Consider the following 23,795-nt stretch of genomic DNA (forward strand, 5'->3'; position numbering starts at 1 on the left):
TTCATTTCAGTTTTTCATTTCTATAATTATAACTGTCAATAAAAAGCAAACAAAATTAAATAATTAGCTACCCTTACTTAACTATAAACTCCTGATATACAATTCTTTCGTGTACATCTTCAAAACTTAGAATTATTCTATTCAAAAGAGAAAATTGATTGGTTCAAAATATTTTTTACTTTTCAATTTTTACACCGTGCTTTTTTATTTTTGAAAATGAAAATAAATAATGAAATTGAGTAGAATGAAAAGGATGGAGGGTCTGAGAATGAGAATGGGAAAGTTGAAGGAAGAAAAAAAAGAAAACTGTGCATTTCTTTCTCTCTGTTTTCTTTTAATATTTATTTATTAAGATTTTTTCTTCTTTTTTTTCCAGCATATTATACTTTTAATCCAATAATTTTTTTTTTGCGTTAACCAATATTTTAAAAGTGTTAAAAAAATTAAATTTATTTTTTTAAAATTCGAAAATTAAAATATATCAAATTTTAAAGATTAAAATGTATAAAAGATTTAAACATAAATAAATTTTAATTTTGTTTCAATTATTAGAAACTTAAAATATATATAATACTTAAATAAATAATCACAGTTTCCTAATAAATAATCATTCTAATAATCACAGCAACACTAAGAAAAGAAGCTGCATATGAAAGCAAAAGAAGATCAGAAGTCTAGAAATGGTGATAATAATTTTATAAACACTCACACATCCTCCAACACCACCGAACTAATTTTGATATACAGACTATACAGCCCTAGGTTACAATATATATTTATATTTATAAAATGTAGGTACAAAATGGGTATCCATGGAGTCACTGAGCACAGTAGTAGCTAGTAAGGCAAGCATATATAGATAAATGCTTATCAAAATGTGGGAAGTGAGTCCCTTATTCACTACTTCAAGATAATTATGTAGACACACTATTAGGTACCCCTCTGCATGTAACACCAGATTCAGAGCTAGGAGCAAGCAACTCATAAGGCAAAACCCCTGCACCACATCGGTTCCTTAGACTCCTATCAAGGTTCCTGCTATCAATCACCTTCTCTATCTGTCTAACCTTTGCAGAGAAATCATAGAATGCCTCGATGATCTCAGCATCACCTGACCAAATCGAAGGTTGTTGTCTCTCCCCCAAGTACTCCTCATCAGGTGAGTGAGTGGAGAGTGTGTCAACCACAGCCATAAACTTTGTTGCTTGCAACAAGCTAGGCAATGCATTCAGATAATATTTTTGAGGGTCAGCAAGAAAACTTGCGTATTCTGGATCACCCTCTTCTGGAATTAATCTTCTCGTCAGTGGTGGACGATTAGGCACATACCCTCCGTAAGGGTATTGCCCAAAGTTAAGAGCAGCATGTTGTGCAGATGCATTCCAGATCAATATGGAAAGAATGGAGACAAGATCCTCACTGTTGTTCAATGTAGGCCACCAACTTTCATGCCTGAGATCAGCATGACCCACATTGATTGACTCCGAGTACCAAGCTTGTAGCTCTTTGTCGTTGCATATGAGGCTTGCATGAGGGTAGTAATGGTTCACATAGGTGCGAACCCAGTCTTCTATGGCAGACCAGATTAGTAGTCCATCAGCTGCATAAGGGTAGTCTTCCAATGTTAGCTTTAGACCATGTGGTTGTGTTGGGTCAGGTACTGCCATTCCCCTGCAATGTCGTAAGAGAAAATCTTCTTTAGATCTCATTGCAACTTTGCATGCACCAAAAAAAGCAAGCACCATACCACTACAAGAAAATAAAGTTTGGCCACTTCCCAAAAAGTAAAGGTAAAAGTAACTATGGATCTTACTCATTGAATCAGTTGGGTGCTGACAAGAAGTATCAACAGCATTGATTATGAAATTACAGTACCCAGTTATATTAAAAAAAACTACAGCATTCTAGAAATAAATGGCTAGAAACTATACACAAATTTTCCAAACAATATAGTGATCTCTCATGTATTTTTGTGTCAAATAAGAAGAGAAATTGACATGCATGACCTCTAAAAACGCATTAATAACGTATCGAAGCAACAAAAACTGTTTTTTATTTCTTAACCCGTGTACCAAGAACACCGACCGTTTACTATTTGCCGTATAAGTTAGGTTAGGCCACTTTCATTTAAAGTCAAACTGTGAACAGTAACAACAACATAAACAAAAAAAATCTAGATATTGCGTGGATTACCTGCGGATGAGATCTGCAGGTAGACTATCCATGTCAAAGCGCCAAAAGTTCTTGTAAGCAGCAGAACTAATCTCCATAGCGTAGCGTCCAGGAGTGAAGCAATTTTCAATGATTCCATCAGCATTGATTAAACTCTGTCTAGCTAAGGCATTGATCTCCAAAGTATACCTCATGTGTGGGTCCAATAGCTTGTAAATTGGATGCATGGCACTTAATTGCCTATGAGCAGCCAATATAAATGGTTCCAAGTTTGCATGTGTACGTAACCTATATATACATATCAACAAACAAAAAAAGTCAATTATCTAACTTGTTACTGATAAACACTACTAATTTTGCAGTATTTGTTTTGTGGGTGTTCTCATACCAGTGGTTAACAAGTTGGTGCACCCCAGCATCATTGGAGCAAACATGTGCCTTAGCAAGCATCCACATCCAGTTGGTGGTTGCATCAACAGGTGGTGTAACCACACGCTTTGATCTAGAACTAGGTCCAGCAAAAGGGAGGCTAAGTTCAATGGCCACAGGTTTGAGAGTGTCACGTGGTGTGGAGAAAAATATGGTACGTGTGGCATATGATTTCCTACCATCAAGGGCATTGATCCCTTCTAGGAAAGGAAGGTAGATATCATGGTAGTCAACGATAAACAGCTTGTTTTCATTTATAGCCTGCATAATTAAGAAAATTAATATTTAAGTTCAAGGGGTGAAAACAAGAATTGATGAACACAAGTATGGTTAGTAATCAAAATTGTGAGAAGCATTGATGCTACCTCTTGGACTGTCATGCCATCGAGTTGACTCAAAATATGTTCTTCTTTAAGAGCAGACTCTTGGGGGCCATAAATTTGAGGGTCTAGTTTGCTAACTGGTGGAAAAACTTTGAGCTTCTCAATGCTAACAGGGTTAACTCCTGCAATTGCTTGACGGGCAAATTCGTCATCTCGCAACCATGCAAATTTGTCCTCTGCAAGTTAGGCATGTGAGATCATTAGTTTAACAAAAAGTAACAAAGCTACCAATAATCAAGTTGAGTTTAAAATAATATTAACCAGTATAAAATACTGCACCCACATGTGAAACATTCAAATTAACAATTTGACGCAGGTTTGCCTTTCATATGGTATAATAATGATAGCAATTAACTAGTTGCCTTTAGAGCGCACACGGATAACGAACAACCTATCCGAGTTTGAATTGAACTCAGAAACTTTTTCTTTGTTGAAAATCAACTGACAAACATTAAAAGCCAAATGGCACGTTCTAGTGGTCCACTTGTTACTGATGTTTACCGTATTCTTTGTCATGCTATATTAAAATATCCAAGGGTAAAGCAGCAGTACTAAAATTCCATTCTCATCAAACCTCACCAAAGATCTGTGCTTGGATTTACTTATCACATGATGTTTCAGAATTATACTCGGAAAGCTTTCAAAAAATAAACATGCACAGAAGAATAGTGGTAAAAGATTCACTATAGAAATCAGCACACAGAATTGTATTTACTCACTGGAAATAATCTTAGGGGTGTCATATTTAAGAAGTCCCTGGCTGGACTCTTGGATCTTGCTGACAAAAGGAATTTTTTTCAAGACTTCATCTTGCAACCCCAACTTTATGAGCAACCCTTCACTGTAAAGACCATCCACATCTGAGAATTCATTGAAGTCTTGGTTGCTAGCAGAAAGACTGGCCTTAAGACCAGGAATCAAGTTATGCAGCACTGCCTTCAGCCTCTTCACTGTGAATGTGTTCTGCTTTGACTCCTCAAAACGTTCATCCCTTGGCACATACATAGGCAGTGGCTTCTCCACACGACTCTCTGCATACATATCTGCATAATCAAATAACCTCAGTTACATTTTACACACTAAATTCTTTTCAAAATCTAAGTATAAACCAGCAAAAAAATGTCTACTTGTTACACCTACTTAAAATGGAGGAATAGTAATAGCTATAATGATAATAACTTTCTGGGGGATGCTCCAAAACTTTGTAGTAAAGTATTCATATAATTTACTCCTGATTTACCTGTGTCGCTGGGCTCACGGCCTGTCCGACACCGTCTTGGGTATGGATACATATCTGATCCTCCAAGATTTGGTCTGGCATATTCAATACCTTTGTCTGGATTTCCCAAATCATTGTATATATCATAATCATATATTCTGTCAGATAAGTTTCTCACTCCTTTGCCATCACCTCTGAGATTTCTCAGCTCTTTTTCCCTCAATAATCTAAGCCCAGCAGGTGTATCACCAGGTAAATAAGGCTGTTCAAGTAAATCATAGGAATGAAACAAAGTTAATAGATGATTATTATTGTAACTTCTGTTAAAAATAGTATTACTACCACTTAGTAGTATAATGCATAGTTATCACAGAGCACATAGTGGATGTTTCCAATTTGATTGATGAAGTAATTGATGGGTCAATTCAAAGGTATTGGCTCATGCAAAACCGCACAGGAATCACTCAATGGTTTTTCCACTTTAATGATAATGGAACAGCTTTTTCTTTTCTTGAGGAAACTATACTATCACGCACTCATAGGCATTGGCATTGAAATAATAAATTAAATCTGATTTTGCAAGGTATTAGAATGATTTTCGACTTTTATGACCTTTCCAAGATTCTCCACACCAGCATAATATTGCTTTGACTTTTATTTTCCGGAAATAAAAACAGAAAACAAATATTGTCGTCTAATAGGTGTACAGAATAAATACTAACTTTACCGGGCCCTGTTATTAAAACAGGAAAAGAAAATAAAAGAAATAATAATAGTTTAATAAAAGATGAAAAAAAAAGAATGGAAAATTAGATTACCTTGTTGGAAAAGAAAATCCTTTTTCCGGGATGATCTTTTCTTGCTTGAACCCAAGAATTGCAGGGGAAATGAACTGGTCCAGTGGCAAATCCTTCAATGGTTATGCTTTCCAAGAAGAACTCTTTCTGGTGTTTGTTTGTCACAGTAATAGCTCCTGGCTCCCCAAAGTTAGAGTCAACTATGAATTCAGCTGTGTAATTAACTCTCTCCACCTTAAGATTGGACTTCTTTGACCAATCCTTCAGCACTGCTTCAGTACTCTTCTTTGCAGCTTTGGTCTCTACAAAACAAAAAAGGCACCAAAGGATTCGTTCACTTTACAACCCTTCATCAACAAGCAATTTCAAGCAGATTATTTTAAAAAATAATTAAGATTTATTTTCAAGTAGATAGCAAGAACTCTTTAGGCGATTTGTGTACAGAGAGGGCTGAAGAATACCAAAAAAAAAGGAACTTTTTTAGAAGGGGAGGGAAAAAAATGACTTTTGAAACAAATCTTAAACATTTATGGTACTGGGTAGGTAGAGACGATGGTTTTGGAAAGAAATGAAGTAGTTTTTGCGAGAGACAGCACAGCAGCAGAAGGAAATTCTTACTTGGATCAATCTCGGTGCTAACAAGTTCAAGGACAACATTCCTTCCAATCTTGTCAGCCAGAGCATCAATATGCTTCACAATGGTCTCTTTCAAATCCTCTTTGATCTTGTTCCTCACTGTGATAACAGCTCTAACCTTGAATTTCACTGGCTTCTCTGTAGACACTAAAGAAGTGGAAGAAGATGCTGGTGAAGAAGAAGATGATGATGAAGAAGAAGAAGAGCCCTTGACCAAATCTTCACTTATAGTTGCCACAGGAAACTTTGCAGCCTTCCTTACCCTCAGAACTCTCTTGCTCTCCAAAGGAACCAAGAACCGAGTTTGGTTGAAAAGTGATGAAGGGGAAGAAGGAACAAACAAGGACCTCTCTAGCAATGAAGAACCCATGATTTGTTTCGTAAGGGCCATGTTTGTTCTGAATCTTCACCCTCTATGGAGTTTTTTTCTTGGTTGTGTGTGATCTCTCTCTAAAAGTATGATTTTGCTCTCTTTGCAAGAACTGAAACAGATTTGAGAGAAAAGGGTAGTGGCGTGTCGGTTGAAATGAAATGGCAATAGCTGGCTATGATTTCTTTTATATACAGTGCAGAGAAGGAAAAGGAAGACTAATAAAGGTGGCAAGCATGAATCTCACTTCACCGTCCACATTTTTTCTCTCCTTTTCTTTTCCTTCATCATCTTCTGTAATTATTTTCAGCTTGCTTCGAGTAGTGCTCTTTAACTAAAAATGGTGTTCATCATCACCAACATCAACTACATTCCAATTTTTAATTTTTTGGTCAACACTGCAAAAATTACCATATATTGCCTTCACGTCAAAATAAATAAGATGTTTTAGTGTAAATTAATGTAAAAGTATATTAATAACCTTAAATGTGTATTTTTTTTATAATTTTAATCATTAATATTTCTTAGAAAAACTATATTTTCTGTGTAATATGTGACTTATTTTTAGACTTTTAGATTAATTAGATATGTCAACCATGAGTGGCGGATTATTAATGAATGATGTTATGCATAATGTTAGAGTACATAAATAAAAAAATAAATAAAAAATAATCAAATCTAAGACTTCGGGGTTGAAAAGTAAAATAAAATTTTAATAAGAAAAAAAAATGAAAACAAGCAGTATGTTAGAAGTTTTAAAAGGCAAAGAAATAAGTAAGTTTATGAGAGAAAAGTAAGTATTAAATAATGATGATAATAAAATCTATATGTGACAAAAAGAAAACAGTTATAATGACAAATGTTGCCATATTTAATGGTGACGATTTAAGTGTACAGTATAACTATTGATAATTAAGGACTAATTTAAAAATAATAATAAATAACTGTAATATGTTTGCATTAATAAATTATAAGATCGATTTTTTTTTATAAAATAATAATTTGCATTCTTTTAAAATGAAGAAATGATACTCACTTTGTGTAAAACCCTAAAAAATAGAATTTTAGAAATAGTGATGGTCTAAAACAAAACTTTATTTTAAATATATTTTATTTTTTACTGGTGATTATAAAACAATTATTAAAATTATTTATTTATTTGTTTATAAGGAGGGAATTTGTTTTAAAGTGTAAGATTATATTCTTATGATTGAAAAATATTAATAGACACAATGAATAGCCACAATACTTGATCTAACCTAATTTATTTATTTTGCTGATGGCTCCCGAAATATTAATGCTGTATGGATTTTGTGGTTGTGATTATTATTCTTCATTTAAAATAAAAATAAATGGGTTTTGCAGGAGTCAAACTGAGAACTGAGGAATATTGGTTTCCACTTTTCAAAGTAAAAAAACGCGTTTCTATAGAAAGAACACGGAAAGCTGGTTTATGTTTTATTTCACGCTGCCACCGTGCTTCATTCTCCAGGGTCATATCTGCAAAATGTCAAAATAGTGATCAATCCACCTTGACTCGGATCTTGAATTCACCATACCACTTCTTGACCCGAATAGATTTCTATTCCAATTTTTATTTGAGTTAATTAAATTTCAAGTTTTCGATAAATTTCTTTATTTTCAATTCAGTGTTTGCTATGTTTTATATTGAGTTTTTAAAATTTTTACATGATTTAATTGCCTTTTAATATTTTATATTGTAATAAATTGGATGCTTATTTGTTTCATTATCTTGTTCATTTGCTTTTATGTATTAATAAATGTGAGAAAAATGTTATTATTAATATAAACATGATATTAATAACAAATAAGCAAGATAGTGATACTAATCACATTACTTATTTAATAAAATAATAAACAACAAAAATTCAGTTAAAAAATATAAAAGTTTTGAATATTAGATAAATAGAAAATAATATCTAAAGGCGTCATTGATTGAGCCTTTTCATTTAATTAAATATCCATTGTTAATCTATTTTACCTTTAATTAGTTAATTGAATTTTAATTCCTTTTTATTGCACATAAATTATTTTTACCATAAAATAATCAATTAGTTAATTGAATGTGGCATCATACCATATTCAGGTGTTTCCGTATTTGTAGCAGCTGGGAGTGGAGGGTCTATTCTGTATCTCCTCTTTATTTAACCATCAAATCATGAACATGTAAGAAATATTATTCTTACACTGTTTTTTATTTTACTAAAAATTCATTTCTTAAATTTAAAAAGTTAGACTTCAAGTCTCAGATGAATTTTAATCTTAATTTTTTTAAATAGCTTTTAAATAAATTGCTTTAATTTTTTATTGATTTAAATTAGTTTTAAAGTTTATTTAGGTAGTGGTCAAAATGTTAAGTACATATCATTTTGATTAATTTGATTTTTTGTTGTTGAATTTTTGGTATTACTATCTATTGGACATTTTAAAATATATTGATGTTGATATCTTAAAATATAGTAAAAGTCTTTTTAATATACTAAATGTAGTGTATAATAACAATAATAATAAAAGTATAATTTATAACCGTGGTCATAGTGTGGTTAATAAGATTTGTGGTTACTTATAAAATTAATGATACTGATTATAATTATAATAATAAAAGTAAAGATAGTTATAGAAGTGAAGTGATAATTAAATTTATACTATTTATAGTGATGAAAATAATAATTAAAGTATTAGTGATAATGCATTTCTTTAATTTCAAAACTAAAATTTATATTTTTCAAATGATATAAAAATATTTAAAATTCTCTGAATGAGATTAAATTGGTTACTCCTTATATTATATCACATCACACAGACACAACGTCTATTCCTACATTACATTATTTATTTGTAGTGCTTATTACTGTACTTGTTAATGGTATATATAGAAGATTACACACTAACTCCTTTTCATGCATTATTTAATACATTATTTTAACACTCATCTAAATTTATTATTGCAAAATTATGAGTGAAACATGTGCCATGTTTGGTTTGATTTCATGGTGTTAAAATTAATTTAATAGGTTGAATATAAAGCAAAAACAAAGCTGCTTCTTGTAAGTAGTGTCACTGTGACTTTCAGTTCTTCTCTATGTTTTTTTTGTTACAAAAGGTAAATCCTTTTTTCCCTAAACTTGAATTATCTTTTTACAGAAACCCAGTTTTGAACGTAGAGTCACGTTATGGTTTATTAATCTTTATGCTTTAAACTCAAATCGAAAAGTACCCAAACATTAAAATTCTACAATTTTAATACAAATTCAACAAATAAAATAAAAGCAATAATAACACAAATAAAAAGAAAAACATATTAATAAAAATGAAGATAAAAAAATTAGTATATTCTGACAACATCAAATTTAAATAATATAATATGCTAAAACCTTTAAAAGAAAAAAAAAAGAAATTCTAGATTGAAGGAAAGTAAAAAGAGACAAAATGAAATCACTACAGGAGAAGTTACAAAAAGATTAAAAAAATATAAATCAAAACTTATTATAAAAAAATAGATAACTAATTATTCTCCTTTTCCTAAACAAGATTATAATTTAATAGAAGTATATTAATACTTAAAAAAATATTGTTGAGATCTTTTTTTCTTTTAACATAATTTTATAATTAATTTAATAGAAGTATATTAATATCAAAACAATTTCAGGTTTTTTTTTCTTAAACAAATTTTATAATTAATTTAACATAAATATATTAGTACAAAAAGAATTTGAAACCTTTTCTCTTAAATATAATCTTATAATTTATTTAATAAAATAATATTATACTAAGAAAGTTTAGATATTTTTAAGCTAAAGTGGGTGTTTAACACCTTGAACTGGTTCTAGAAATAATTAATAAATCTATCAAACGATAAACTTTATAAAAATAATTTTTATTTCAAAATTATGATATAATATAAAAAATAGATTTTAAATCTAACTCAAACTTATAAAATGAGTTCTAAATTAAAGTTTGAATTCACTTAGAGTAAATTGTTTTTATTTTTGGTCACACATGCACACCTTGTTTCATTGCATGTGGAGTAATATTTTTTATTTTATTATAAAACTAATTGTAAATTATTATTTTTTTTTGTAAAGAATGATATTAATGTTACATGATAAAAAAGATAATTATAATAAACTTTTGATTGAAAGAATTCAATTTACATCCGTTAAAAGATAATCTCTTCAACATGGGTCGAGAAAACCATAACTAATTACAAACAAGAAATAATAATAATAATCTTCAAAATTTACATCACAAAATAATTATTATCAACATTAATAAATAGCCTTAATCGACATTAACAAAAAAGTAATACTCGTGAGGGTCTTAATCAAGGTGATATTACCTTCAACTAAAACTAAGTTAAAAAAATATAAAGAGAAAAAAAGTAAATATGAAATATGAAAAATTTCAATTTTCATTTGTTGACAAAAGTTAATTAACATTCTTTAATTTTAAATAGTTTAAGTAATACAATTATTCAAGTCGTCAATTTTTTAAACAATTTTTTTTAAAAAAAATTATTATCTAGATGACATATTATTGTCATATAACATTTTAAACATTTTATAAAAAATAAACTATCCTCTTAAATATTTCTGACCTAAACACATTGTAACGCAAAAGTTGCCATTCATATAAAGATTTATCGTCAAATATTATTCTATACTAGTTTCCAAGACTCTTGTGCTATTTTGGACTGTAAAATCAAGATAAAGGATAAAAGAAAATTGAGAATTAATTCGGGAGAGAAAAAAAAACGTACACTCAATATTATCAGAAACTAATTGTAATAATAATAATAATAATAATAATAATTAAACTTGGGAATTTCATTAACGATAATTCCTAATTTCCATATAATTAATATTTACAATTTGAAAAGGTAATTTAATTTGACTGCATTTATATATAGGTCATCGCCAAAGAAGGATTTTCTTCATATGAACTTTCGTGTTTGCCTCCTTCTTGGCCTAACTCTTATATCACAATTAATACTCTTCATCGAACAAGAAATTGCGTGGATAAGGATCAACACCATTTCTCATATCTCCTTTCATCAGTCAACAGCAGCCAAAAAGAATCAAAACATTAACTTTTCCAAATTCTAGTTTTCAAGGAACTATCCAATGCTTCTAATATTAATATTATATATAACAACTATAAACCTTCTTCTAATGCCCATTCTTCACGATATCATTATTATAATTAATTCTACTTAATGATAATACATCATTTATGCAAACTAAAGTTTTTAACAAAATCATGAAAATTTGAAGAGAAAAAAAGTAATTAGGGTTAATTAATTTGATGTACGCAACTACAGTTGAGTAAAGTTAATGATTGGAATCGATTCCATTCAGATAAACATATCAATCCTTTTCTCATGGAGAACATTTCTCTTTGTGTTAGTGAAGCACAACTAGTTAATCAGTTTGAAATGCAAACGAACACGATAATAAAAAGAAACCCTAGTTTTCCTTTTTTTATACATGACGTGCATTGGAAAATAAAGTGCTCTTTTGATTAGCGTTTGCATTCCATGGCAACATAGCTTAGTCGATTGAAACTTTAACGCATAAGTTTATATATATTATTAGGAAAAGAATAGTTAATCTTAAAACAATGAATTTATATTAGTTAATAGAATTGAATTTACATATTAAGAAAAGAAAGAAGATTGATAACATAGAAGCTGCATTTGTTTATTTATGACTTTCGAATGCGAACAAAATAAAAAAGCTTGTATGAAGTCTTGAATATTCGTTTATATAGTGATTGAGATAACTAGGTTTGAAATTTCAAAGTAAGAGAGTTTTGTGTCTATGTAAAGTGAGAAACGGAAGTTAGTTTGTTTTACACCAAATGTTGGGATATAAATTACCCTTTTTGGTAGGTATAGATTCCACTAAACCCAATAAAATATTGTTTCAAAATTATATTAAAAACTAGTGAAATATATTTTCGTTTCATTATGGTATAAATGATTTCACTTACTTTTAAGACTAATAAATCAAACAATAATTTCGATTTTCGATTTTCGTACTATGATTTTGTAGGTGTTATTAAAGAGTATGAACAAAATATTATTTTAGTTTTATGATCTTATACCCCACAAATATTCAAACATGTTCAATGTACAATGTACAATGTTTTCCCTTCATATACGAAATCTCTTTAATAAACGATGCAAACTATATTGCCTTTCACTATTATATACAGGCGTGGCATTTTTAAATAATTTACTCTATTTAATAGAATAAGTTATTTACTTTTTTATTCACCATATATTTAATAATTTAGCACGGTCTAATGCATGGATATAAAATTGGAAAACCCTTGATGAAAAGTCAGAAGCTAAAGTTAATCTTAATAAAAAGTAGCTAAAAGTTGAGTTCTCTCCACCAACTTTTAGTCACCGGCCACAATAATGTTTCTATCATAATATTATCATTTTATTTATATATTATATTTACAAAATTAGAAAATAAAAATCCACAACCGATAGAGATTGTTTTAAGGTGAAATATAGTTTTAAAAAAAACTAATAATGTTTTTCTTTCTTGAATTTTTAATAACTTTTTTTTTCTCTCCTGCTATCTTTCTTACGTATCAACTCACTCAGTGGATGATATTTTCTCAAAATCTAGGACTTACGTATCATAAGAAGAGAATTATTTAGAACATACAAATTAGAGTGGCTTAAAATAATATTTTATGAATAAAATATTATTTTATTATAATTCTATAAACATAAGTTTTTAAAATTAAAAATAGTTTGTTATATAAAGATTTTTTTTTTTAATTTATGGAATTCGTGTTTACATGACCTTTTTCATATTTATTATGTTTATGTAACAAATATTCTTACCACTACAAATTTAGAATGACATATCCATCCTCTCCCAAGTGGCGACTTAGAAATTATATGAATGAAACAAAAAATAAAATAAAATAAAATAAGACTTCAAAATTAAAAAAGAAAAAAAAAACTTACTCTTCATTTGAATTAGGTCTATACTGAACTATATCTTCAGATCATGCATAACTTTAGAAAGAAAAAAAGGAAACAAATATTTTCAAGACTCTAAAAAGAAAATATATAGAAATTAGACGATTTAAACTTTTGAATGAGAGGTGGTTTAACATAAATAAACAATACAATTGTTTTAATTTTTACCTAATATCTTTTTAACTTAGAATATAATTATTATTTTTCATCAACATTAACATTACCTTCTAATATTCGTAAAAACAAGTTTTTACAATTTTAGTGTATATTAACAAAATTAATATTTACTAATTAAATTAAAGAATTTAATTTGGAAATTGATTAGTTGATTTTTTTAAGTGAAATATTATTATACTCTTTACTAAATAATATAAATATAATAGCTTGAAATGTTGGTGAAAGGAAAGTTGAGGTCGATGTGTAAGTGTAAAGGAAAAATGATATTTTTTTTAGAATGTTTAAAAAATGTAAATGAAGTGTATGAGATAGTGGAATAGGATTTCATAAGTAAGATAGATTTTCCTTTTATTATTAAAAGATATGAAAAGTTAACACTCTCTTCTCTCGCTTTCACAAGCACAAAATTTTATTTTTTATTGTTTTGTTGTATTTTTATTCTAGATATCAAATAGTTTATATACACTTTAACCTTTCAAATTTTATTGTCATCTTATATTTTAAAAATAAAATCATTTTTTTCTTATGGCAGGGTCCTGAACTCATTTTCCCCTCTCAAATAGTAACTATATTGATATGCATTTTGTACAATCAATAAAGCAAAATAGTTCAACAAATAATAAAGAAATCATTTTTCCGCTCACAGGAAAAACATAAAGCATTAAATTGTATAAATGATTTCATCAATTTTTGCCACCGTCTTAGACCATTTTTTTGCTGTGTATCATTGTTCCTCAGAATCTCCAAAATAAAGAGAAAAAAAGAGGAATGGCTAGAAAATATATATACCCGTTATAAATCTAATTAATTATTTTATCTTTATATTTAAAACTTACAAGCTATGAAAATTTGTTATGTTTTATCACTTGTATTTCGTTTTTGGTTGTACATTACTAGAAAACTATTGATAGAAATAAAATATAAAAACATACTTATATAAAGAGTAAAAAAAAATCGTCTTTATTTCTTTCTAATCCACCCCTCTCTTTTATTTTTATATATTTATTAGATTTTGTGTGATGTCTTTGTATAGAAATTGCATAAAGCTCCTTGTTTTTACAATTATAACTAACATCTTTTTTATAAAGGCTTAATTATTAATTAATTGATTTAGTTCTCTAATCTCTAATTTTCTTTTTAAATTGGTTCCATTTGGTCTCTTTTTTATTATTCAATTTAGCTTTTATATTTTTTAAAATAGTTTAATTTAGTCTTTTTTTTATTATGTTTGAGTAAACGTTATTTAGATAGTGATTTAGATAGTGATGATATGTCATTGCGAAACGTGACGTGACAAAACAGTTAATTTTGGAGTGTTATTGGTGAGGAGAAAATATAATTTGTATGCAATATTATTTTTAGGAAATAAAATGTAATTTGTCCTAATCCGTGAAGGATGTAATTCATGGAGATGCAAAGTTATAGCATTTCCTTTCACGACAGTGGTTCTTGGGGTTCAGTGGAACACCCATTTGTAATTATGGAGAGTTTGTTGTGTTGAGAATGACTATAATTGCTAAAAATTGTGGGAGACAATTTTGAGGTTGCCTTAACTACAAGGTTAGACTCACAAAGTTTTTGCTCTTTTATTTTGTAGCTAACTAGAAGATTATGTTTTATTTTCATTATTGTGAATAAAAAAGTGGAAGTGAAGCTTTGATTTGGTGTAATTATTTCAAATGGTGCGCCGAAGATGGTGGTGACGAAAGAGACGCTACTATTATGAGGAAGATATATAATCTAGAGAAAGAAGTTAAGGTTTCAAGAAAGTGGATGAAGTTGTTAATAAGGTTGATTTGTTTGTTGGGTGTAGTTAACATCATTGTAGTCTCTTTATTGGTTCGATTTCCTCTCGTTATTAGATAATCCCTTATCATGCATCTTCATGTTACCAATTTCATGACATCCCAAATCTTCAACCTCATCATCCCCCCTTTTCGTATTTTGGTACTTAACTTACTAAATTCAACTTGTACTTTAACATTATCCTCCTACAATTATGGTCAACTATATTATGTTGATCATAATCAACACTAACATGAATTAGTTCTTTTACATTCTCAACACCTTCATGTTAGACTTATCTCTAGTTGCATCATCATTATCACCCAAATCATGACCTTGAGACTCAATCCAACTCTCAACCTCAACCTTATCATCTCCCTTGTTATCAGCCTCCACTCCAAATTTAACCTTAACCTCACACTCAGCCTCCATCTCATCCTTGTGATGATTATCAACATCATCCTGCATATCAAAGTCAACCTCATTATCACCCTTCATCCCTTGCTTACACTAAAGATCAACCTCATCTTGCATGTCAGCTTCACTAGCCCCATCATCCTCATCTACAACGTCAGCCTCAACATCCATGTGATCTCCATCCTCATAACCACTTCACCCTCCACTTCAACACTCATTGTGTATAGGTTCATCACCCGTTGGATAATATTCCAAGAAATTATCTACTACTTCATCTTTAGACACTATATGTACTACAAAAAATTACACCTCACCATTTCTTCTCACAATATATACCATGTTCATTACACCATTATCATCACACAAGAGCTGCAACTTTTTCTCCACCACAAAATCAGTACCAAAATTATACCATAACCCTTTGCGACATTATAATTCATCTCTTTAATTTTTCTCAATATTTTAAAATAACTTCACCAATCTGGGTCGTAAAACCATCTATTGTTTTTCTCATTACTATATTTGAAGGTCTTATTGTCTAGAAAGTGTCCACCATGTTGGAATATAACTTCAAAAAAATCATAATACATCCCAACCTATATAATATAACAACTTACCATGTTAAATAGCAATGCCCAAGGAAAACAAATTACACTCCACAACCCAAAACAAACACTAAAACATAATCTCTTTTAAGGGACCATAATCCACCCACCACATACACAACCATCACACTACCTTTAGAATATCGACATAGTACAAATTCAAACTTATCCACTAAACAAATGTAATAAAAAACACACCTTCGAAATCAAATCCAAACGCAATAACACCAATTTATTTTCTCACCTACATTAAACAATATTAAACCCCAAAATGATACCTATAAATACACAATCAATACAAAGTCATGTTTCATATATATATATATATAACCGCCTCATTTTGATATTAATAATTTTAACAGCGTAAACATTGAGAATCAAATTAAATCTTTTTAAAAATACGATGACCAAATTAAATTAAAAAGTATAAAAAAAATCAAATTGAGCTAACTTAATTTTTTTTAAGAGGACCTAATCAATTAAGTCTTTTATAAAAGAATTATTAAAATGTGTATTCCTTTTTATATAATAAAAAGGATAATTAATTACTTTTTTATAGCAATAAATGCTGTGGCATTTAATGAAATTAGTCTAATAGAAAAAATATAATACACTAAATGTAATAATATTTTTCCTTTATATAATAAATTTAAGAATTTTCATAGTTCTAAATAATATGTTGTGTGAAACAGATAACTAAAATTTCCCCAAAAGGAAGATATATGAAACTACCATTAATGCATTAATGTTAGGTGAATATAAAATCAAATATCAAAGATATTGTCGTATATAGGATATATTTCCTACGGCACTTAAGTATGTGGCATAGTTATAAGCCACTTTGAGAGAATGATAACCAGAAAAATCCCTCAAGAGTTTCACATGTGAAAAATGCTCCCAAATATTAAACAAATTTTAGTGGGTTGATAGGGTTATAATACTCTACCCTACCACTTTCTATCTTATTTTCTTATTCACTCATATCAAAACAAAATCACAAAAGAAAAATAGATAGTTTCATTCCAATATTATTAATGTCACTTTTTTGGTAATTTGTTTACTTAAATATTCCTTTAAAATATTTTCTTAATGGAAAATTAGTGAACATAAGCAGTATTAATTTAATAAATCCACTAAAGTTTTGTGGGCCTAACTTTCTTTGGGCTGGACCGAGACTCCAAAAATTAAAACAATGTTATAGTACATTTAAAAAATCAAATCCAATAGTTGCGGTTTCACTAATTACATATTATTTAATACTTAAGTCACCCACTATAGTTAGTGATGATTGTTTATCAAATTTAATTGTTCATCGAAAGTGAAAATGGCGATATCTACGTATCAGTGATTTTTCTCAAATGTTTTTTATTCAATATTGGCTTGACAGTAATTAGGAATGTTAGTCATGAATATTATTTGAATTCGTCCTAATTTTACACAGAAAAAAAATTAATTAAATAAAGAATATAAATATGAGTAGTACTTAAATTTTGAAATTAAATATGAGGAAGATGCACCACAGAATTAAAATATTTAGAATTAAATTAAGTGTTCTTAAATGGTCCAAAAATGATGCGCAATTTATGTGTCATTGGCCATACCTCCAAAGTCATGCACCGGCTTTTGGGACATGGTAACCCTTAAAAGGAAAGAGGTAATGGTGTATTTGGTTTATTATTCAATTATTGTTGAACGAACCTTTTTCACGTTTTATTCAGACCAATCATAACAAGGGGCAGTGGGCGTTGGACAACTCCAACACAAGCAAACATTACTTTGTTTCTTATTGTATCAATTGTTTCATCATAAAGATCATATTAGTTAAATCGCGATACTTAATTATTCACTTAAATCAAAAGGATTTTACACCTTAATTATTTATGAATGATGTAACCTAAATGATGTGATAAACAAAATCAAAATTGATTAATTAAGGATTAAGACAATATCAACATATCTTAAAATTATCTAGAATAGATCTGATTTAGTCAAAAATTGTTTAGAATATGTCTAATTTAATCAACATAAATCCAATAAGATAACGACTCATAATAATATTATAAAAGTGCATTATTTACGATGTATGACTCTTGAGTCGATTTATTGTTGTGTTTTTTACTATTTGAATATACCTAACTTCAATGTCGAAGTGCTATTATAGACATCAAATCCTCAAACCGTGAAGATCTCAACGTAATTGAAGAACGATTAAGACATTTTAATCGTTGGAAAGAGGCAATAAAACATACATATAAGTAGACACTAGGGATTAGAAGGAATAATTTGACTTTGTAACGATTAAAGTTCATTACAACAAAAAAATATTAGTGGGGGTTATTTTTGTGAAAGTTTAAAAAAACTCACAAATTAATATAATTTTGGATTGTTCTGGTGGATAGTCTAAAAACTAATAATGATGAAGTTTTAATTCTTTTTTAAGATGTTTATGACCTACACAAATTGTAATACATCTCTCACATTTACCTCTTTTTCCCTCACTTTTTTCAGTCGTTCCCTCTCAAAATTATACACTTACTAAAATTTTTTCCCCAAATTCAAAAACCCAAGTGTGATGCCTAAGTATGATATTATCACTCAGATAATCAAACATTACACATAGTAGGTGCTCCTATTGCTCCAAAGATCCAACAATAATCGTCATCAATCTTGCAGCCATAGGTGCTCTTATCACTAGTCGACCATTGCTTGTCTCCTTATACTCGTTAGCTAGTGTTTGTAGTCCATCGTCTACCAGTGCCACGAGTTTTTGGAGCCTTCTTCCTATTCTGAGCATTCTTTAAGGCATTCAAGGTAGGAAATGCTATCATTTTATTGTAGTATACATTTCAATTAGATTATTTTGTAGTTGAAACAACTTAAATCAATAGTTTATTCAAAGTTTTTTATGGAAAAAAGTGATTACTTTCCACAAATTATAAAAAACAAAATGCATTTGCCAAAGTAACCAGCGAACACTAGAAAATCTTCATATTAGCTTGAAAAATCCATTCTTAAATTTTTTGAATGATTACAAGTATGCACTAAGTAAACATGTAGACGTGGGCCAAGTTAGGTAAAAGTAGAGAAAGCATTTACTTGAAGGTGAAAAGTATAGTGCTTGACACATTAACCTAAATGCCTGTAGAGAACCTAAACTATTTTGATGAAGTTTTTTTGGCGTAGCGTTAAGAAAATGCCGAACACCCATAGTGAACTCGTCAAAAGGTAGCCAGACATGAAGCTGAATAAAAAAAGCTATGAACATATAGAAGAAGTCCTCCCCATACCCGTCTTGATAATGATAAACATTATTTATGGCTCTTATCCTCTTGAAGGATATTATATTCTCTACCTTTTCTCTCTCGAACAAATATATACTATTTAACCAAGAGTTTAGTATTCATGACCATGTGAATTTGGATAAATGTTTCATCAATAATGGATCCACCTATTCATAACATTCCCTCCGATTTAACTTGTCCTCGACATGCTCCTCAAAATCATCCTCTTTATTCTTTATAGTCACTTCCTAAATCACACCTGAGGGCCCTTAACAATGATGCACTAGAGGGTTACAAGCTTGACTACTACCATTACTCGTCTCTTCCACAAAACTTATATTTGACTCATTATGTGAAATACTTGTTACTAGTCGACTTTTTAGTACTAAATTATTCTCAAAGATATCGACAATAAAGTAAACTCTAAAGATTTTAGTGCTTAACTAAGGCAAATGAGCCCCCTTTTTTATAGCAAAGCTTCACACCCTTTTGTTTTGCTACCCCCTCATCTCAACCCCTAGATCTCGTCAGACCTATGGGCCAAGGATCATGACTCTTCACCTTCTCAATGTCGCTTCAATTCATGTGCACCTTGACGACCCTTCATCTCCCACATCAAATTAGGTTGACACTTTGTCATTACAACTTATTTGTCGCTACATTTCTCAAGGCTAGGGTGCCTATTATATCCATAGGGTCAGGTAAGCAAAGAAATACATTTTTTTTCATAACTACGCAACACAAAGACATATACCATAGATGCAGTTTGAAGACTCGAGTATAGACACATCGAGCCTAAGGGGCTAGTGTACCATATATGTATGAGGACATCCGACTACCTAGGTCTATATGTACTTGGACCTTATGATATGAACATGAAATGTAATAGCTTGGCCAACTACATATCGACTAACCAAAAATATTTCTTCACACGTCCGAACACATCTCGACCACCCATACCTAAATATACTCAGCATGAATAGTTTAATCCAACATCATAACGACTTGGCCGAATACATGTCGGCTGTTAGCTCCTGGGCAAGCGCACCCAATTGTTTAGGTAATAAGACATTGTAAGACCAAGTATTAATTGTCAGGAAAGTCGTGTAATACTATAGAATTGTACAATTAGTAACTCATCTAGACTAAAGAATGTAAAATTATGTGCAACAAAATAAAAGAACAAAAAATTAAAGGCGGACTTTGATAGTTTGAGACACTTAAAAAAGGGGAAAGGTCAGAAATGGAATATAATGACATGCTAAAGGCAAAATTCACCGGCTTCACTGTCATATATTCACTAAAACATCTCTTCTCCATCTAACACTCAAGTCAACCCACTAAAATACTCAAACTCTAATCCCTTAGGTGTAAGAGCCTAAGTTCTATCATTAAGAATCAATCCCTTGGATAAATATCAAGCAAAATCGCGTTAAGATCTAAAAGACCTGTGAATAATCATATCATATGCTTTAAATACAGAGAAAAACATTATACTAAAAATTGTCATATTAAAGGGACCCGTCTATTTCAAGTGTGAAAAATCTAATAATGTATTTTCTAAGTGTGATTATAATATTTCTAATTAACCAGGAAATTAACACAAATTTACCATTCTTAATAAAAGTTATATTTAATAAACAATTTTTTATATTAGTCATCCTAAAATTTATTGATATATTTAGTATTGAAAAATCTAAAATACCTTCAAACATTTATTATATGGACACTAATATTAGTGACACAAAAATTCAACACTCATATCCACAGAAACTATTTCCTTTCTTAAACTAATTCTAACACGCAATTTGTTAAGATTATTGGTACTTTTCTTTTTCTCTAAACACACGCGATGGTAATGACAAATGATAAGCACTGTGGAGTTAATCATAACACTTTTGTATGAATCATAAAAATAGCATCATACCATCGTCAAAAGTTACCATTGATTATATGCAAATGAAAATTAAAATCATCAATGCATGATTAAACCACTGGATATTTTCCATCCTAATGTAAAAGAGAGTCACGCTAACTACAAATTTTAACACGTAACTAAACATGCTTATACTGGCATCAAATTTTTAAATATAAGGAAAAAAATTTATAATTAAGAACAAAGGGAGTAATGTTGGTTTGAGGTGAAAACATTATTCTGATTAATTGTTGCAAAATAGTCATAAAGCAGTGACGCATGTGCTGACGATAATTTTTTTTCATTTTCCATATTTTTTAATCTCTGCTTACAGTATTGTTCTATTGTATTGTATAAATAATAATATACTCAGATCATTGGATTGTATTACAAAAATTAATAAATTCGTTTCTGGTAGCGTCTTTGAGAACTAATTATGGAGGTAGGCTGTGTTTGTAACATACAAACTCATATTTAGTGTGTATTGAACACTACCTCTCAATACGTTTCATTTTTTTTTCTTTAGTTAATGAAATTCATTTTAAATTTTATTAGTTAACTTGAAATTTATAATATTTTTTAAAACATTAATTAAATTTGACTTGACTTAATTTTATAGCTTAAATTCAAAACATGCATATAAAACATATTTTCTTAGAAGATATATACCGAATATTTCATTGAATTTAACGCAATTATTTGAAATCTCCTATTTTTCCAAGAATTTTACTCTGAGAAAATAAGTTAATGGAATGTTGATTTTTCACTTGAATCATCTCATCTATATAGATATTATGGAATAACCTTGGTATTATTTTTCTAAATGAAAGAATTGTGTTATTCCTATATAATTTATCATTGCAAGATACAAAAGAAACCTACAAAAATATAAAATACGATAAATATTATTGATCATTGATTGGTTGAATTGAACTAACAAATGTCGTCACCGAAACTGAACTCGAGGAAATTAAAATAAATAACATGAAAAAATACGAAAAAATAGAAAAAGAAAAAGAAAACTCCTGTTATAAAGATTAAAAAGCACTGTACAAATAATATTTATATCAAATTATTAATATTTGCTTACTTAATATCATTCAATGCAGAGTATAAAAGATTTTTTTTTCCAAATTTTATCAATAAAAATAAAAATATGTATTTTATTTTTCTTTAATAAAATTAGTTAGGAGAAAAAAACCGCACGAAATAATTTCTTATCGCTTTCCATCTTTCTCAGCGAACAGGGATAACGAATAATTAAACATTTCATAAGCCACAGACAGGAAAAACTATTTCATGTTTTCTATTCTCACTCGTTGTATTTTAGTAAACAAAATAGCAATGTACTTTCTAATACATTTTTTAATTTTTAAATTATTGATCGAAATAGTGAGTCATGATTCTCGATTCTAATTAAACGAACTTTATCAATATTTTAAGAAAATTTAATTTGCAATAATAAGTATATTATGAATTTTTAATAAAATGACAAAAAGGATTAAGTTTAGTAAGTTAATCTGTCAGACAAAAACAATTAGAATAACATTTTCAACTTTCTAAGTCCAAATTAACTTAGTCCGTTTGATCAAAGTTAACCAAAATTTGATATAATTCGGTCAATATTTAAAACTGTTCGAAAGGTCAATATTTAAAATTGTTCGAAAGACAACCTTTTATTCTAGAATCAATTCGAAAGTCCGTCATCAATCCGTTTAATGTAAAAGATAAAAAATAAAAAAATGTGATATTAAAACTTTATAGAAAAAAAATAATAGAAAGATCATTCCACCAACTTGCGAGTGTGACAATAGGTCAAACAGAAAATCCATTTTAAACTAATAACGCAAACTCATCGAACTTATTTTTAACTGATCAATATTAAGCATGACTTAAACAACCGGATTAGCCTTTTTATGTGTATTTTTACTATTTGTCTATTATAGCATATAGTCACCACGTTTCTTTTTAATATCTGCCATTTGTCTATTATAGCATAGTCACCACATTTTTTTTAATATCTGACATTTGTCTATTATAGCATAGTCACCGCATTTCCTTTTAATATCTGACAGTAATTATCAAAATCATGAGTTGATTTTAATTAAAAATATTAATAAAAATAGGTTATTGTTTTACTTCTGTGTTCAATGTGACAGACAGGGCCTAAGAAGACAGCATTTGGCTTTATTGCAATTTTAAAATTAAGAGCCATGTTTCTTCCAATATGTTATTCTCCATGGTCAAAGAGAATAATAACTTGAACAACACATATCACATTCCACCATTTATTTATTTTTTGAAGAATAATAATATACACCTTAACGACACCAGTTGTGAAACATTGATTGTTGCAACAATCATGAGCTGGAGGCAATATTCATTCACATCAAAATTTCCAAAATTGGAATGCAGATATTGTCTTTTGTAATTTTGAGTATATAAAATAAACACCACAGAGAAATTAAAGTGGTAATTATAATTAAGGTGCTACAAAAATGTTTTAAAACAATCATAGTTTAGTTTAGGTAATATCCCAGGTTGTGGAATTCAATCTCCTTTAATCCGTGCAAAATAAGGTT

General features: G+C 29.2%; 1 protein-coding gene across 1 annotated transcript; it reads right to left on the reverse strand.

Annotated features, from left to right (window-relative positions):
* Positions 1 to 673: 673 nt before the first annotated feature.
* LOC108347472 (linoleate 13S-lipoxygenase 3-1, chloroplastic) lies at positions 674 to 6,317 on the reverse strand. Its single transcript, XM_017586737.2, has 8 exons — positions 5,619 to 6,317; positions 5,022 to 5,302; positions 4,225 to 4,465; positions 3,704 to 4,027; positions 2,967 to 3,160; positions 2,561 to 2,862; positions 2,194 to 2,460; positions 674 to 1,671 (listed from the first exon to the last, which is right to left on the reverse strand). The coding sequence occupies exons 1-8, from the start codon at positions 6,025 to 6,027 to the stop codon at positions 915 to 917; spliced, it is 2,775 nt and encodes a 924-aa protein (XP_017442226.1). The 5' UTR covers positions 6,028 to 6,317; the 3' UTR covers positions 674 to 914.
* Between the last annotated feature and the right edge of the window lie 17,478 nt (positions 6,318 to 23,795).

Source organism: Vigna angularis, chromosome 9 (genome assembly GCF_016808095.1).
Source record: "Vigna angularis cultivar LongXiaoDou No.4 chromosome 9, ASM1680809v1, whole genome shotgun sequence".
Classification (NCBI taxonomy): Eukaryota; Viridiplantae; Streptophyta; class Magnoliopsida; order Fabales; family Fabaceae; genus Vigna; species Vigna angularis.

What these genes read in the sequence shown, in the direction of transcription:
- LOC108347472 (XM_017586737.2), bottom strand. Translation starts at nt 6,027, where the DNA reads ATGGCCCTTACGAAACAAATCATGGGTTCTTCATTGCTAGAGAGGTCC. An exon ending in TAGCACCGAGATTGATCCAA is followed by an intron (nt 5,303 to 5,618) that starts GTAAGAATTTCC and finishes TTTGTTTTGTAG; the next exon opens with AGACCAAAGCTGCAAAGAAG. An exon ending in CACCCCTAAGATTATTTCCA is followed by an intron (nt 3,161 to 3,703) that starts GTGAGTAAATAC and finishes CCTAACTTGCAG; the next exon opens with AGGACAAATTTGCATGGTTG.